Source organism: Lates calcarifer, linkage group LG6 (assembly GCF_001640805.2).
Source record: "Lates calcarifer isolate ASB-BC8 linkage group LG6, TLL_Latcal_v3, whole genome shotgun sequence".
Taxonomy (NCBI): domain Eukaryota; kingdom Metazoa; phylum Chordata; class Actinopteri; family Centropomidae; genus Lates; species Lates calcarifer.
The window spans coordinates 24,703,590-24,720,733 of NC_066838.1; the positions used below are offsets into that span (position 1 = coordinate 24,703,590).

The window sequence follows — 17,144 nt, forward strand, 5'->3', positions numbered from 1 at the left end:
GCTTCAGAGGCACAAAACCTCCTCAAAGAGATGCAAAACAAACACAAAGAGACATCATAACCATAGACACCAAACAACATGATGCAAAATGAGCATAAAATGTCAATAAACATATCCACAAAATGAACACAAGATGATGCAAAATGACTAAGAAAAAGAATCTCAAAACCTCCAGGGGCACATAAAAACGTTGTAAAAGACCATAAGAGATATAAACAACATGGCTGCAGCTGTTTGTGGTTGTTTTCTGTCTCTCTCTGTAGGAGGGGTGGGTGGGGGGCATTTTCTGAGCCCAGGGACCTGTTGTGTCTTAATCCAGCCATGTTCATAACTGATATAAATCGTTACATGAAAGACAAGAAATGAAAAAAGTATAAATAAATAAATGCAAAACAAATACATTTGGTAATGTAAAATGCTATTTCTACATTTATGTATTTATTTATTTGTTTATTTCTACATGTATTTTTATTTATTTATTTATACTTGTCCAGATTTTTTACCTCTAATTGGAGTGTTACTATCATGTAGTGTTTACTTCTGCACTGCACTGTATTTTTCCCTCTGAGATTTGCTCGCAGCTGAAGTCTCGTTCTGTTTGCGTACAATCTCGCGATACTTGGACATGCCACCAGCTCCCAGCAAGCGACCACAAACCCGCTCCGCCAGGAAAGATGGCGAGGATGATAGCGGAGCTACCTGGGCTAACTGAAGGCTGGAGGTAAAACCCCGCTGCTTCGGTTTGGCACACGCCTCACAGACGACGAGTTAGTGGGGGTGGAGGTGGCGGGAGGTAGAGGGTAGGAAGCTCGCCGTTGTAGACACGGACAGCCGCGGGTGTGTGTGTGTTGAGCGTGTCCGGGGCGGCGGATGTGACAACAGCCGGACGGAGAGGGTCGAGAACCGCCAATTCCAGCTAGCTGTCAGCGAGCTAGCTGCTTTAGCTGACCTCCAAAGCAGGACTGCCGATGCTAAATGAACTCCCTTGTATTAGCAGCAGCTGGTTTTCGCTCTTACTTTTATGATAAATATCGCCGTAATGTCAACAAAACCTAAAGGCTGATGTTAGCCAGCTGGAGACGGGGAGATAGTGACCAGGTTAGCCTGTTAGCCTCACCTGGTTTGGGACACAAGCTGTAAACGTTAGTGGTTTCTGTGTGGGTTAGGTTCATGTAGATGCCAGTCCATTACGTCCTGCTCCTTATAACGTGTGTTTTCTTGTTCCTCAGGTCTTGGTTTGGCACTGGAGACCCCCCACCCCTTCTTCAAGGACAGGGAGCCTCCTGAGAAGTAGGCTACACCTTTTTCAGAGGACCTGCTACCTCTTCTTCCATCTCTATTCTTTTAATCCTGTCACACACACACACAGGCCTAAAGTTGTCAGTGATCTGGACTCTGGAGGAGGACGGGGGAGGGAGAGGGGGAGAGAGGAAGGGGAGGGGGGGCTGTGGGATGAGGTAGTAGTTTGTATAGTTTTAGGATCACACCAGATCTGGGAGATAACTATACAGCCTACTGTCTTTCTCACGGCGTCCACACCATCACCTAACACGACGGGGACCGCCTGACGCTTCCAAGTCTAGTTGCCACGGCGACTGGAGCATCTGTTGCCGCCGGCGACCAACACACGATCAGTAAATTTGCATCTTGAATTCTGGGTTCGTTTCACTGGTTGTAGTCTGTGTCTTGCTGTCCTACCGTGTCCCCTGGCTGGTGAACAATTAGAGATAACACCTGTCTTATTAGTAATCTGACTGATAATCATATTTAGCTTCAGTTTCTCTGTGTTTAAGGACGAGTTTTTTTAGCAAACATGCAAAAAAAGCACTAAAACCATACACACAATCCCTGTCTGATTAAATTAAAATACAAACTTACTGAAGGATGGAACAGATTTTGACTCTGCCCTCACACTGTGACAACAAATCTGCAGGAAGTGTTCATTTTGGGATTGTTTCATGGTGCGTCAGGGCAGACGTGTTTGTAGCTGTGCTGTGGTGAGGTAGTAAGTTGTGTTGTTGTGGGGTGTGTGATATTTCAGCCCCTGTTTTGGAGATACAACTATACAACTTACTGCCTTCCACAATGTGGCAGCGTGATGCACTTGTGTTCCAGCTGCTGAGGTGTGTTCAGATGTGTTTTTGCCCAGGGTTTAGATATGCTAGTAAGTAGTTAGATGTGTGCTTTGCTGATATTTATTTTTGTATTTTAGCTTAATGAAATTTTGATTGACAGAAATTCATAGCTATAGCTGTGCAGGTGCATGAATAAACATTTACCTCTGCTACCTCATAGTGCAGAGCTGCAACAGCTAGACTGTGGAATTTTCTGACTTTTTATGGACAAATTACTAATCAATTAAAATAATTGTCAGTTGCAGGACTTTTTAGTGTGTAATAATCCATTCATTAAATCTCTCTATACTGTTATTTTCAGTGTATAATTTGCTGATTTTATACCGTGTGGGCTGTAAAATGTCAGAAAAAGGTGAAAAGTGCTGATCACCACAGTCCAAAACCCAAAGAGATTTTAAAAGAGAAAATCTACAGTTCTTCACACTGGGGAAGCTGCTACCAGAGAACACCTGGAGTCTCTGCTTAAACAATGACTGATACAATTAACTGACTGAACAGCTGATTGTTAAGTTGACTAAAAGATAAACTGACTAATGTTTGCAGTTCTAAAATAAATACCTTTATTTTTTTAGGAAAACTGGACTAAAAGATAAACTGGTTCACTGTAAAAATAAACTGATTAATTCATTATTAAATTAAATGCACCAATGCTTTATATTTTCCTGATTTGTGCTGAAATGCTGGTTTATTTTAATGTTATAATTATAGATTCTTTTTTTTTTCTTATAAATGCTTTATTTTTGCATGCACATTATAAGAATAAAGGATATATTTCTGTTATTTTGTATCTAAATTGTTCCACCCATCCCAATTTCCAGGACCAAATACGTTGAGTAAAATCTATATTAATGCGTTTAACTACAGGCTTCTTATTTTTTTAAGCAGCACACAAAACAGCCATGTAACAGTTAAAACCGTCTAAAGTCTAAGTTTGACTTTTAAATTAGAAATAAAGTAAAATCAAAATCTCCTGAAGCATCAGTTGTTCGCCTGAGCTGACCTTGGTGAGGAGCAGAGCTGCTGTGATTGGACAACATCCCGCTTATTTATTCTGACAGTCAGCCTATAGGAAGAGGGGGCGTTCCCCGGAAGCTTGTAGCCGATTAGTCAGATCAGAACCATGAGGGGCGGGGCTTATGCGCCCTTCATGCTGTGACCAAAGACGAATGAAATACAGAGCTCTCACTCTGATTGTATTTCTGCTACATTTTTCCTGGACTTGATGTCGTTTTAGAGACAAAATCAAAAAATAACTGGAAGATTAATAAAGAAATGACTGTACATAACCACCTACTACATGTATAGAAAGCAAATGAATACACTCCAGTACTTCTTGCACTATTTTATAACCTTGTTTACAGTTTACAGAAACAGTTTGACCTCTATCTCCATACTTTGTGTTGTTTTTATCTATGTATTTATATTTTATGTCTTACCAAGAATCTGTTTCAATCCACATGGCATTCCAATACCTCTACAGTACCAAACATGCATCTTTTGATAATATATATACAAAACAAATATATAGTACTGTGTTTTTATGTATTTCTTTATATGTAAGAGAGTAATATATTCATGTTTACATATCTTTGTTCAGTTTCTTCAGTTGTATTGTCCTTTTTGGCTGTCTATTTGTCTCTCTATTGTTCTTAGAGCTGAAAGTGCACTGGGAGCAGCTAGAAGGTCAAAAGTGTGTAAATGTTTGGCTGATAAAGGTGATATTTTCACACCCTTTCTTTAAGAAAATAACCTAATGAAAATATTGTAATATATAAAAACACTTCATATTTCTTGAATAAAGTTTAAATTATGTTTAAAAGAAACATTGTTAATTTTGTTTTTGTTAAATAACTGTTGTGTAAGATCCACTGGGAGCTTTAAAAACAGTGACTCCTCTCGAACATAGGCGATCTTTGACGTGACGTCACGGCCGAGAAAACATGGCGAACATTCGGTGTGTCAAGGTGAGGAAAGAAGAGATAAATAAATGTGTCTACGCTCCGCAACCCAACACCTATGCTGTTTACTTCGAGAAAATATGGTGCATGAGACGTTTAACTTGTTTGTGTTGTGATATGTGTGAGTTTTTCTCCTCCCGCTCGGCTCCTTTCTTTGTAGTTCTGAAGTTTAGCAAACGTGTAGAGGAATCAATGAGTCGTCACAGCGCCCCCCATCGAGTGTTTGATTTCGGAGACAAAGATTTAAATATATAATGGGTCTGTCCACTTAAATTACAAAAACGTTGTAGTGTCTCACTTTCATTTAATTTCGTCTAACACTGTCGAAATCCATAGTTCTATTCACTCTGGTTTTAAGAAACGCCTCCCTGAAATCTGTATTCAGACTAGTGCTTAACTGAGTGATAGTCAGCGGCTCATACAGATGGAATCAGACCCAGCAAGTTCAAGACAAACGCCGAACTGTAGATCAGTTAAAAAGACTTGGAAATCATTAATACTCAGCGTTCATTACCGATATTTAGCCAGGAAACTTTCAAAATATAGAGAATTCTTAATAGGCTTTGGTGTCTTTGTTAAAGCGACAGCGACTTTTTCCAGAAACAGTGTCTCAGTTGATGTGGATAACACAGACTACTATCAGGACTGTTTCTTTGGTAAAAAGTATAAATTAACGAACTCCTCTTACAAACAATCAGGGCTGTAACTGACAATTTAATTCTTGATTAATCTGATAATTATTTTCCTCATTAATCTTCTGGTCTACAAAATGTAAAACTCTTGATAAAAAATGGGTCAGCAGGCTAAAGCCTAAAAATATTCAGTGTACTATCATGAATCACAGATAACAGCAGCAAATTCTAATAATTTAGGAGCTGGAATTTGGGAATATTTTGGCATATTTGGACATTGACACATTCTGTTGATCAGCTAATTGATTAATAAACTTAATTGTTTGTTTGCTACTGCTGTCTGATGTATTTTAAATTAATCAGAGCAGTTGTGATCTTTCTTTTCACCCATCTTTCTCAGTGACCCATGTTCTTTTTCCTCCTCCTTACTCCTTGTGTTTCCTCTTGTAGGGTATGGTTGGCCTGGTGTCGGGCGGTGCCTCTGGTTTGGGCCGGGCCACCGTGGAGCGTCTGGTGCAGAGCGGAGCGTCTGCCGTGATCCTGGACCTGCCCTCCTCCGATGGACAAGCTCTGGCCGAAAGTCTGGGAGAACGCTGTGCCTTCGCTCCTGCAGACGTGAGTCCAAAACCCCCATGCCGTGCTCTGTTGGTTTGCAACGGGAACAGTCTCAGAACTTTTTGATCGAACCTTGTAGAGTGTTGAAGAGGTTGTGAGGTGAGGCTGAGAGAATAATTTATGCTTAGAAATGTGAAACTGAAGTATGTAATTTATTTGAACCACATAGAACCAAGGTATTAGAAATTTATTCATTTATTTATTCATTTACGTTGTTATCTTTATCTAGCTTTATGTTCTGGATGCTTTTTCTTCCATACTGTAAAAAACAGTAGCTATTGTATGTACATTTGTGTGTATATATATATATATATATATGTGTGTGTGTGTGTATATGTGTATATATATATATATATGTGTGTGTATATATATATGTATATATACAAATTTAAAAAAACAAACAAAATAATCGTAACAGTGGATCTCTCAGTGTCCACGCTCATAGTCTCACTTTAAAGGTGCGGTTCAGTTGTTGTCGTCAAATGCACAAGGGCTCTCTCACAGGTAATTTTGAGCCCTTCGTGAGCACTCCGTAAATCTGCATTTCTAAACTTGGAGTCACCAGGAAATCGCCCGCAAGCGTTAAAAAAAACATATAACAAACAAGCGCGGAAGGAGCAACCAACCCTAACGTCATGAGAAAAAAAGAAGTTTAACATGTAAGTATAAACACAGAGCTCACTGGTGACTGGTGATTAAAAAACATATGAAATCAGGGGAATGGAAGCACATGATGTATCACTCACCTGGTTTATTCATTCACCATGATAGAGATGAGTAAAATGATTATTTGACACTTCTTACCTCTTGTCCACTCTGTCAGCCTGTGTCAGTACTTTGACTCTTAAGAAAGAAAACAAAGTAAAATAAAAATTACAGAACATGTTTTGGCGTTGTTGAGAAAGCAACAGGAGGAAAGAGAGGATGTGGGGTCAGTAATGTGCATTTATGGGATATGAATATGTGCAGATGGAGGAGGAGAGAGGGAGAGAGATGAGCTCAGTGCATCATGGGAAGTCCCCCGGCAGTCTAGGCCCAGAAATATGACTCCAAATGAATGATAATGTTGCTCCATAACAGCTGGATGTGTAAATAAGTAACTGTGTTTATTATATAAACTTTATGAGGTGTTGACATGTCTGTGTTGCGTTTTTTGGCGTCTTATTCTGGTTAAGTTAAAACTGGTTCAAATCCAGATCAAGTCTGCAGCTGTGACTGGAGGTGTAATACACTCTGCAGCCTACTAGATGGCAGTCTAACATCAACCACCGGTGTCACTACCAGGGTTTTCCCTCCGTCTGAGGAAGACTTCGATGCACATTTCCAATTAAATATTCAACCATAGATCTGGGAAAAGTCGGCTCCCTGCAGTTATTTTACATTAATTTGACTTAAGAGGCATCCAGAATGGTTTTGTTGCTGGAGAAAACCCTGGCTACTGTATGCATGTGGTTCATGTTTGATGCTTTAAGTTCTGTCTGTTGTTCACTTTTAATGTCAGACCTGTCTCTAGTCCTAAAAGCGGCCTTGTCATTTCCCAGGTTACATCAGAAGCAGACGTGCAGTCAGCTGTTTCCCTCGCCAAGGAGAAGTTTGGGAAGCTGGACCTGGCCGTTAACTGTGCCGGCATCGCCGTGGCCGTCAAGACCTACAACTTTAAAAAGGATCTTCCTCACAGCCTGGAGGACTTCCAGCGTGTTATCAACGTACGATGGACCACAAGAAACACCAGTCACAGCTCATCAGACACGTCACCTGTGACTTTTAACTGTGTGGTATTGTTTTTTTTTCTTCTCCTGCAGGTGAACATTGCAGGAACCTTTAATGTGATTCGTCTTGCTGTGGGTGAGATGGGGAAGAACGAGCCGGACGCAGACGGACACAGAGGATGTATCATTAACACTGCCAGCGTGGCAGCCTTTGATGGACAGGTAATTACAAACACACACACACATATAAAAAGAATAAAAAACAGTTGCTCTGTTTATCAGGGTTTTTTAATCTCTCTCTCTGTTTTTGCTTTAGGTCGGCCAAGCAGCTTATTCAGCTTCTAAAGGTGGTATTGTTGGAATGACGCTCCCCATCGCACGAGACCTGGCGCCCATGGGCATCAGAGTCATCACCATAGCACCTGGTTAGTCTACATACATAAAGCTTGGTTCATATCAATCAACAAAGAGCTGACACCTCATTTATGGTGTGTTTTACACCATAACACAAGCCACTGTTGTCCCACCTTTGAGCTGGAAGCAGAGGTCACAAAACCAAATCGATGTCTGTGTAAAGGGGACAAACACCGACAACCAACTCTGCTGTGTTACACGTCACACCTCTGATCCCACGATGCTGACATGCTGTGTAGAATCACACACTGAGAAGGCATCATGCCACCTTTTATGGTTCAGTGTAAACGAGCAAAGACGGCATAATCTTCTTTACTACAGATCTCTATGAAAAGGGGGAAGTGTTATATAGAGCGAGGAAGTTTATCCAAAAGTCTGATACAGATGTCTTTAAGTTCCTGTAATCATGATAGATATGAACTGAAACAGGTATGAAGTGCATTCTGTTTGACAGAAGAAGTCTTGAATTTAATTTGCTGAACCCTGTAGAAGCCTGATTACACTTTGTTTTCTTTGCGTCTAACGTCCTCATTGACCACTGTCAAAGAAATGTGGTCTGTCTTGCCCTGTCTTGTTTTAGTTTTACCGCAACCTGGACCTAAATCCGTATCCCTCCTCTTTCTTCCCCCAGGTCTCTTCTCCACTCCTCTCCTGGCCGGTCTTCCAGAGAAGGTGCGCTCTTTTCTCGCTCGCCAGGTGCCCTTCCCCCCGCGCCTGGGAGACCCCGCCGAGTTTGCCCACCTGGTGACATCACTGGCCGAGAACCCCATGATTAATGGAGAAGTCATTCGACTGGACGGAGCCATTCGCATGCAGCCCTGAGACAGACGTGTGTGTGTGTGTGTGTGTGTGTGTGTGTGTGTGTGTGTGTCTGCCTGCCTGGTGGCTTCCTGTTGTAGAAAGCTGCGTTCAGTAAATATAAACTTATGAATCACCAACACTGTTTTGTGTGTGAGACTGTGAAAGTGTGTAAAAATGAGACTGTGCATCGTTCAGATCATTGCAGTACTTTGTGAACTCCACTTTGGTTGTTTTGTAAACTAATCCAGATTATAATAAACCTCTGATGGGTTTGATTATCTACACTAACGTGATTTTCTTTTTCTTAAAAACTCCATGTGTAGATTTTTTTTATGTGCGTACAACGTCTTTAAAACACTTCAGACTCTGATCATATATTTTATTGAATCATTTGAGTAATTTCATATTTACATGAATTGAAAAACAACAGACAAATGATACATTTCCAATCATTTCCAGGTGCAGCCTCTGATAAAGGAAGGTGTGGTGATTTCTCTGTTGAGGCCCGTGCAGTGGAAGAGAAACAACAACATACAAACACATCCAAAGAAATATTCAACAATCATTTAGAGCACAGACAAGTTTCTGTTTTCATGTGGACAAATGTCAGTTTAGGTAAAAGAGGAAAATCATCCTGAGCAGTGATCTCCTCCATGGCTCCAGCTCCACCTAAAGAGACTCAAACATCAACAGGACAATAAATGAGAAGATGGTAAAGAGCTGAGCATCACTTGTTGATTGACAGGTGATCTCTGTGCAGAAATGACACAACAATGAGCTTTAATCAAAGAACATGGAGACTAAGTATATTCAAGAAGTCAAACACAGATTTTGACCCACTGCTCCTTAAAGGACTTTAGTCTAATTCAGTTTACACAACTCAGCAGTGACTCCATAGAACCGAAAAGCCAAAGTCCAGCATAGAGAGGCTGAGTGAATGTGGTCTGGACTCTGTGGAGGAGAGTCATGGTTTCAGAGATGCTGTAGAAGGACAGAATACCTGCTCTGTGATCCAGGTACACTCCTACTCTGGAGGACAGAGGACCTGAGACTGGAGTGTTGATCTTGTTGTAGTAAAAGTCATAACTGTTTGGGGAACATCTTAACACCCAAGATTTGTCATTGTTTCCAAATCTACATTCATTCTCACTCCCTGCTCGGCTGATATTCTTGTATGAGACTGCTACATGAACTCCTCCAAATAATCCTCCTCTCCACTCCACCTCCCAGTAACAACGTCCAGTCAGACTCTCTCTACTCAGGACCTGAAAACATTCAGTGAATCTGTCTGGGTGACTAGAATAAGACTGTTGTTGACTCATATATGTTGCTTTTCTGTTTCCTTCAGATAATAACAGATGTGTGTTTGCTGTGTTTGGATCCAGTGTGATTTCCTGTGAATATCTTAAGAACTCAGCTCTGGTCTTGGGCTCTGGTTGTGACAGTAAAACATCCACTTCAGTCAGTGTCAGTGAGATGTTTGTCCATTTCTCCCTCAGAACGTCCTGTAGTTTATCTCTGAGCTCTGACACAGCTGCTGTCACATCCTCAAAGTACCTGAGAGGACGGATCTTGATGCTGGATGAGTGTGTAGATTGACTGAGTGCTGACAGTGAGGGGTAGTTGTGTAGAAACTGGTTGTGATCCTCTGTGTGTGAGAGCTGCTTCAGCTCAGCGTCTTTCCTCTTCAGCTCAGTGATCTCCTGCTGCAGCTTCTCCTGAAGCTCTTTGACTCGACTCACTTCAGTTTCCTGCTGGGATCTGATCTGCTGCTTCACATCAGACCTTCTTTTCTCCATCAGACGGATCAGCTCAGTGAACATCTTCTCACTGTCCTCCACTGCTTTATCAGCAGAGCGACTGATAGCCTCCACCTCCTGTTGAAGCTCCTTCACATCTTTCTCTCTGTCCTGGACTCTCTGCTGGAGTTTTTGTCGACTCAGCTCGAGCTCTCTCTGCCTCTCAGTCCTTTCCTCTGCTGCTGGGACTGTGTCGTGGCCTTTATGTTCACTCATGGAGCAGAGATAACAGATACACTGCTGATCAGTGCGGCAGAAAATCTTCATCACCTCATCGTGACGAGAGCAGATGTTCTCCTTGAGCTTCTTGGAGGGGTCCACCAGCTTGTGTTTCTCAAATGTAGGTGATTTAAAATGAGGCTGCAGGTGTTTCTCACAGTAAGAGGCCAGACACTGGAGACAAGACTTATGAGCTTTCATCTTCCTCCCAGTGCAGAAATCACAGGCCACATCTTCAGGTCCAGCATAGCAGTGATCAGCAGGAGCAGCTTGGAGTCCAGTCTTCTTCAGCTCCTCCACTAAAACTGCTAACATGGTGTTTTCATCCAGGACAGGCCTCGGTGTGAAGGTCTGTCTACACTGAGGGCAGCTGTGGATTTCCTTCTCATCCTCTTCATCCCAGAAGCTTTTAATACAGTTCATGCAGTAGCTGTGTCCACAGGGAACAGTCACCGGATCCTTCAGTAGATCCAGACAGATGGAACAAGAGAAGGTTTCCCGGTCCAGCTGAAGTCCTTTCTCCGCCATTTCACCTCTCAGTGTCGATGACTGTCTGAGTTCCACTTTCTCAGAAGTGAAACTAGTTTGAGCTCTGATCTAAACAACATGTGTTTCCTGGGTGGACGGAGCCTGTCAGCTCCTGCACTTCACCACATGTTGGTTCCACCCATCTTCAAACTGTAGATCTGAAGGGGAGGGAACAAGGAAATATAAGAACAGGGTGGAGCTGGCTGTGTTTGAGAGCAGGAAGAAGAGGGAGGGTTATCAGACTTTGATTCATTCAGGAAGAGGAGCGGTTTGATACTGTGTGTTTAACCCTTTGTTAACATCGGAGCTGATTTCTCCTTTAAAAACACTGATCACCTCAACTTTTAGGTGATAAACTTGATGTTTGATGCTTTTACATCAACAATGAAACAAGTTACTTGTTGCAACTCTGAATCCCAGAGGACATGAACGCACCACATCATTTGACTCTGCAGTTTTCTACATGTGATCAATAATATCCTTTCAGCTGTTTCCAAATGATCCAACAGACATTACACTGAAGTGGTTACACTGTCATTAGTGAAGCTGAAGTTTGACTGATTAATGTCGATACAATTATTAATACACAAGCTTCACACAAACCAAACAAACTGTAGTGAAGCACAACTTAAAGGTTATTTAGCAGCACTGATAGCTTATTTGCACACACTTCCCAGCATGCATTGAGCCTCATATTCCCCAGAAATCCTTCTTTCTGTGTGATATAAAAAAGCGAGCTGACAGAGGCTGTTCTGTGTCTTTTTCTACGTGTCTCTGAGGCGTCAGATTGTTTTTTCTCTCTGGTCAAAAGTAAAACAAGGTAAACCACGATGAAGACAGGTCTGTGATTCAGACACTTCCTGTTTAAGACGTCTGAGTGACAGGGATGATACTGAAGAACAATGTTCCTGAGCTCATTGCATCAACTGGCTCAAACAACAACAGATGTCATGAAGGAAAAAGAAAAGTCTTGACACAGTAAATGATCTAAAAATAAAATCAATCACTGCTCATTTCTAAACTCAAAATTCAAATCTAGTTCAGTGAGTCGTCTTGAAACTTTCACTTTTCTTGACCTTTTCATTTTCAGAGTGATACTGACTTGGGTGATCCCATCACCTTTCCTCCAGCACCACCATCTGGTAAAAAGTGTTATTTGTCCAAACCTTGGTTTATGACCAAGTATCACCTGAACTAACCAGGGCTGGTAATCTGACTTTAACTGAAGAAGAGAAAGAGCTGATGTTTAATTATTTCTCCACACACAGAGATCCCAACCAGTGGTGTAGATATGAAGTGATGAGCTGATTGACAAATAAATAATTATCAACATTCTTCATTTTGAAGCAAACCTGTCTAAAATTCACTGGTTCCAGCTTCTTAAATATGAATATTTGCTTTTTTCCTCCAGTTTTCCATGAGAGTAAACTCAACATCTGTGTGTTATTGACAGCTGATCATACAAAACAAGATATTAGAATATATTCACTTGAGCTTCAGGGAATAATTAAGGGCATTTTCCACTATTGTTGACATTTTATTCACTGAACAATCAATCAGTTATTAAAGAAAATAACTGTCAGATTGACTGATGTTGAAATGAATTAACAGCAGATTATAAAGTGACAGGAAGAACTTCAGACTCTGATCATATATTTTATTGAATCATTTGAGTAATTTCATATTTACATGAATTGAAAAACAACAGACAAATGATACATTTCCAATCATTTCCAGGTGCAGCCTCTGATAAAGGAAGGTGTGGTGATTTCTCTGTTGAGGCCCGTGCAGTGGAAGAGAAACAACAACATACAAACACATCCAAAGAAATATTCAACAATCATTTAGAGCACAGACAAGTTTCTGTTTTCATGTGGACAAATGTCAGTTTAGGTAAAAGAGGAAAATCATCCTGAGCAGTGATCTCCTCCATGGCTCCAGCTCCACCTAAAGAGACTCAAACATCAACAGGACAATAAATGAGAAGATGGTAAAGAGCTGAGCATCACTTGTTGATTGACAGGTGATCTCTGTGCAGAAATGACACAACAATGAGTTTTAATCAAAGAACATGGAGACTAAGTATATTCAAGAAGTCAAACACAGATTTTGACCCACTGCTCCTTAAAGGACTTTAGTCTAATTCAGTTTACACAACTCAGCAGTGACTCCATAGAACCAAAACCAAAGTCCAGCATAGAGAGGCTGAGTGAATGTGGTCTGGACTCTGTGGAGGAGAGTCATGGTTTCAGAGATGCTGTAGAAGGACAGAATACCTGCTCTGTGATCCAGGTACACTCCTACTCTGGAGGACCGAGGACCTGAGACTGGAGTGTTGATCTTGTTGTAGTAAAAGTCATATCTGTTTGGGAAACATCTTAACACCCAAGATTTGTCATTGTTTCCAAATCCACATTCATTCACACTCCCTGCTCGGCTGATATTCTTGTATGAGACTGCTACATGAACTCCTCTATCTTCCTCTCCACTCCACCTCCCAGTAACAACGTCCAGTCAGACTCTCTCTACTCAGGACCTGACAACATTTAGTGAATCTGTCTGGGTGACTAGAATAAGACTGTTCTTCTCTCATTAATGTTGCTTTTCTGTTTCCTTCAGATAATAATAGACGTGTGTTTGCTGTGTTTGGATCCAGTGTGATTTCCTGTGAATATCTTAAGAACTCAGCTCTGGTCTTGGGCTCTGGTTGTGGCAGTAAAACATCCACTTCAGTCAGTGTCAGTGAGATGTTTGTCCATTTCTCTGTCAGAATGTCCTGTAGTTTATCTCTGAGCTCTGACACAGCTGCTGTCACATCCTCAAAGTACCTGAGAGGACGGATCTTGATGCTGGATGAGTGTGTAGATTGACTGAGTGCTGACAGTGAGGGGTAGTTGTGTAGAAACTGGTTGTGATCCTCTGTGTGTGAGAGCTGCTTCAGCTCAGCATCTTTCCTCCTCAGCTCAGTGATCTCCTGCTGCAGCTTCTCCTGAAGCTCTTTGACTCGACTCACTTCAGTTTCCTGCTGGGATCTGATCTGCTGCTTCACATCAGACCTTCTTTTCTCCATCAGACGGATCAGCTCAGTGAACATCTTCTCACTGTCCTCCACTGCTTTATCAGCAGAGCGACTGATAGCCTCCACCTGCTGTTGAAGCTTCTTCACATCTTTCTCTCTGTCCTGGATTCTCTGCTGGAGTTTTAGTCGACTCAGCTCGAGCTCTCTCTGCCTCTCAGTCCTTTCCTCTGCTGCTGGGACTGTGTCGTGGCCTTTATGTTCACTCATGGAGCAGAGATAACAGATACACTGCTGATCAGTGCGGCAGAAAATCTTCATCACCTCATCGTGACGAGAGCAGATGTTCTCCTTGAGCTTCTTGGAGGGGTCCACCAGCTTGTGTTTCTCAAATGTAGGTGATTTAAAATGAGGCTGCAGGTGTTTCTCACAGTAAGAGGCCAGACACTGGAGACAAGACTTATGAGCTTTCATCTTCCTCCCAGTGCAGACATCACAGGCCACATCTTCAGGTCCAGCATAGCAGTGATCAGCAGGAGCAGCTTGGAGTCCAGTCTTCTTCAGCTCCTCCACTAAAACTGCTAACATGGTGCTTTTCACCAGGACAGGCCTCGGTGTGAAGGTCTGTCTACACTGAGGGCAGCTGTGGATTTCCTTCTCATCCTCTTCATCCCAGAAGCTTTTAATACAGTTCATGCAGTAGCTGTGTCCACAGGGAACAGTCACCGGATCCTTCAGTAGATCCAGACAGATGGAACAAGAGATGGTTTCCCGGTCCAGCTGAAGTCCTTTCTCCGCCATTTCACCTCTCAGTGTCGATGACTGTCTGAGTTCCACTTTCTCAGAAGTGAAACTAGTTTGAGCTCTGATCTAAACAACATGTGTTTCCTGGGTGGACGGAGCCTGTCAGCTCCTGCACTTCACCACATGTTGGTTCCACCCATCTTCAAACTGTAGATCTGAAGGGGAGGGAACAAGGAAATATAAGAACAGGGTGGAGCTGGCTGTGTTTGAGAGCAGGAAGAAGAGGGAGGGTTATCAGACTTTGATTCATTCAGGAAGAGGAGCGGTTTGATACTGTGTGTTTAACCCTTTGTTAACATCGGAGCTGATTTCTCCTTTAAAAACACTGATCACCTCAACTTTTAGGTGATAAACTCTTCTTGGGATCTCTGGGTTTAGAGATGGTTCACCAGTTTTCAGAATGAGCTCCTTTGTTCTCCTGAGATAGAGTTTGATTAACATTTTGTATCATAAGGTTCAGATGTGCTCAGGTTCATATCAACTAAAGATCTTATTCTTCCACTGCAAGCTGCAGGATGTATAAAAATAGAGACAATAAGAAGAAAACATTGCGTGAATACGAGGGAAGTTTAATATTAACTAATAAACTATGATGACTCTGAGTGGAAGCTGGCAGGATAATCTGAACTATCCACTTTATTGTAAATATGACAAAACCTGGTAATGTTTAATCTCTGCTACAGGAAAGCAAATTTTTGAAGTTTAATTTATAAATGCAGTAAATTTGAAAAAAAAAAAAAAGTCACAAAAGAGGTTTCATTATTGTAATGTAAAGTACAGTCACAAAGAGCTGTATCTGGAAGCCACAATCTCTACCACAGCTTGAATTCAAACCCTGTCCCTAACACATAAATGCCCATTTTACGACCGATGGAGACGCCAGTTCCCAGCACCTTTGCCTCTACACCTGCCAGGACCGACACCAACACCAGTATCTGCAGCCAGGCCAACTTTCGCCTTCAGAGGACCAGCAGAGGCTGAAGCACTGGCCAGTTCTGCTTTCGCAAAAGCTTGGGCACCGAGAGAACCAGCAGAGGCTCCTGCACTGGCGTTGGGCCCTTTGGCCTCAGCATCAAAAACTCCCCATTCAGCTCCTGCAGCAGCGTAGGCTCCTGACTGGGGAGTGCTCTTCCCATCCTGAAATACTTCCTCAAATGTCTTGGCACCTGCATAGGTGCCATTGGCAAAAGCGTCACCTGGACGGTCAACGGTGTCAATCAGTGCTTCAGGTACACCAACAGAAGCTTCATAACCTTCTCTCCTATCTGCTTGGCCTGCAAATACAGACACATTTTATTTAGATGAATTAAGATGAATGAAGGAGGATAAATAACATTACCCATGGAAAAATATTTTCAAGAATTCTATTTATTATTTTTGAGGAAAAAAAGAACATTAACTATTTAAAATAATATTTCAAAGGTGCATGAAGACATGTTGCACAGAGAGGCACAAACAGCTGAGAGGTTCATTTAAAATGAAGCAATGCAAAAATATCAGAAAATGTGTCTTAACCTTTGCTCTGAGAATTGTCACATTTCACTCAACACTCAACATGGATCAAATGCAAAGAAATGATGGATAATGCCAAAATTTAAATAAACCTACAAATAAAAAACATTTTAACTAATCATTTCCTCAGCCAGTAGAGGCATTTAAATTGGCACAAAAAGTTATTTTTGTTCAAAGCAAAATGTTGATAAATCTGTCTGCATTTATCCATAAATCAGTTTAAATGATTGTCCACTCCTGCTTTATACTGTATGGGAAAAGTTTCTCTGTCTGTTTATCCGAAGGCAGCAGGACACATATGTTGATAAATCCTAAGCCTCTCATTAGCGCCCTACCAGAGCCGTGCCATTAGGCTACACATGGCTGTCCACGTTTGCAGATGACACCACGCTGCTACAAAACAATCTCATACAGTACGACTGGTCTCTTTATGAATGGTATTCTGTTGTTTAAGATTTCAGTGGCTCATAAAGTTTCATTACCTCCTTTCCAACTTTCTTTTCAGCAATATGCTAACTATAACTGTTTCAGAGCAATGAGACCGGATGAGTGGCTGAGAGTGAATTTATTAATCATCACACCCTCTGATTTAAGCACCACCTCACCCAGCCCTTTTACACTTTGCACTGTTGCACCCGCATGAACCAAAATATCAGTGTACTTAGTGACCTACCACTGTGCTTGTCATCGTCCTTGTGTGGTTAAAATAGGAATTGATGTCTCTCATTGCCACACCCCAAAACAGTGATGCTTATAACCTATAATCATAGTCAGCAGCCTAGAGTAATAAAAATCCTATTTGACAAAAACAGAAGAGAGAAGAAGAACAAATGAGACAAGAATAAATGACAAAAACAAATGAAAAAACACAAATAATTTTTTTTTATTTTCTTCACTGGCAGATCTTTGTTTCACTTTTAGTCACTGAAGATATAAATGCACTAAAAGTTAATAAAAGGTTATTTGTTTCCTGTGAAGTCCTTAATATACAATATGTCTTTG

At 41.5% G+C, this 17,144-nt stretch overlaps 3 protein-coding genes and 1 long non-coding RNA gene across 4 annotated transcripts; 2 read left to right on the forward strand and 2 right to left on the reverse strand.

The window, feature by feature from the left end:
• The first annotated feature begins 547 nt into the window (after positions 1-547).
• On the forward strand, positions 548-2,915 carry LOC127142588 (uncharacterized). The gene is made up of 2 exons (XR_007813460.1): positions 548-721; positions 1,230-2,915. It is a non-coding gene; the product is annotated as an uncharacterized LOC127142588 (long non-coding RNA).
• A 1,106-nt stretch (positions 2,916-4,021) lies between these two features.
• Positions 4,022-8,548, forward strand: hsd17b10 (hydroxysteroid (17-beta) dehydrogenase 10). Its single transcript, XM_018664444.2, has 6 exons — positions 4,022-4,099; positions 5,176-5,340; positions 6,882-7,046; positions 7,143-7,271; positions 7,366-7,474; positions 8,095-8,548. The coding sequence occupies exons 1-6, from the start codon at positions 4,076-4,078 to the stop codon at positions 8,283-8,285; spliced, it is 783 nt and encodes a 260-aa protein (XP_018519960.1). The 5' UTR covers positions 4,022-4,075; the 3' UTR covers positions 8,286-8,548.
• An 81-nt stretch (positions 8,549-8,629) lies between these two features.
• LOC108875472 (tripartite motif-containing protein 16-like) lies at positions 8,630-11,093 on the reverse strand. Its single transcript, XM_018664442.2, is given in 2 exon segments — positions 8,630-9,161; positions 9,164-11,093. Coding segments are annotated over 2 exon segments (1,683 nt in total). The 5' UTR covers positions 10,811-11,093; the 3' UTR covers positions 8,630-9,125.
• A 1,360-nt stretch (positions 11,094-12,453) lies between these two features.
• On the reverse strand, positions 12,454-14,766 carry LOC108875473 (tripartite motif-containing protein 16-like). Its single transcript, XM_018664443.2, is given in 2 exon segments — positions 12,454-13,298; positions 13,300-14,766. Coding segments are annotated over 2 exon segments (1,677 nt in total). The 5' UTR covers positions 14,628-14,766; the 3' UTR covers positions 12,454-12,949.
• Between the last annotated feature and the right edge of the window lie 2,378 nt (positions 14,767-17,144).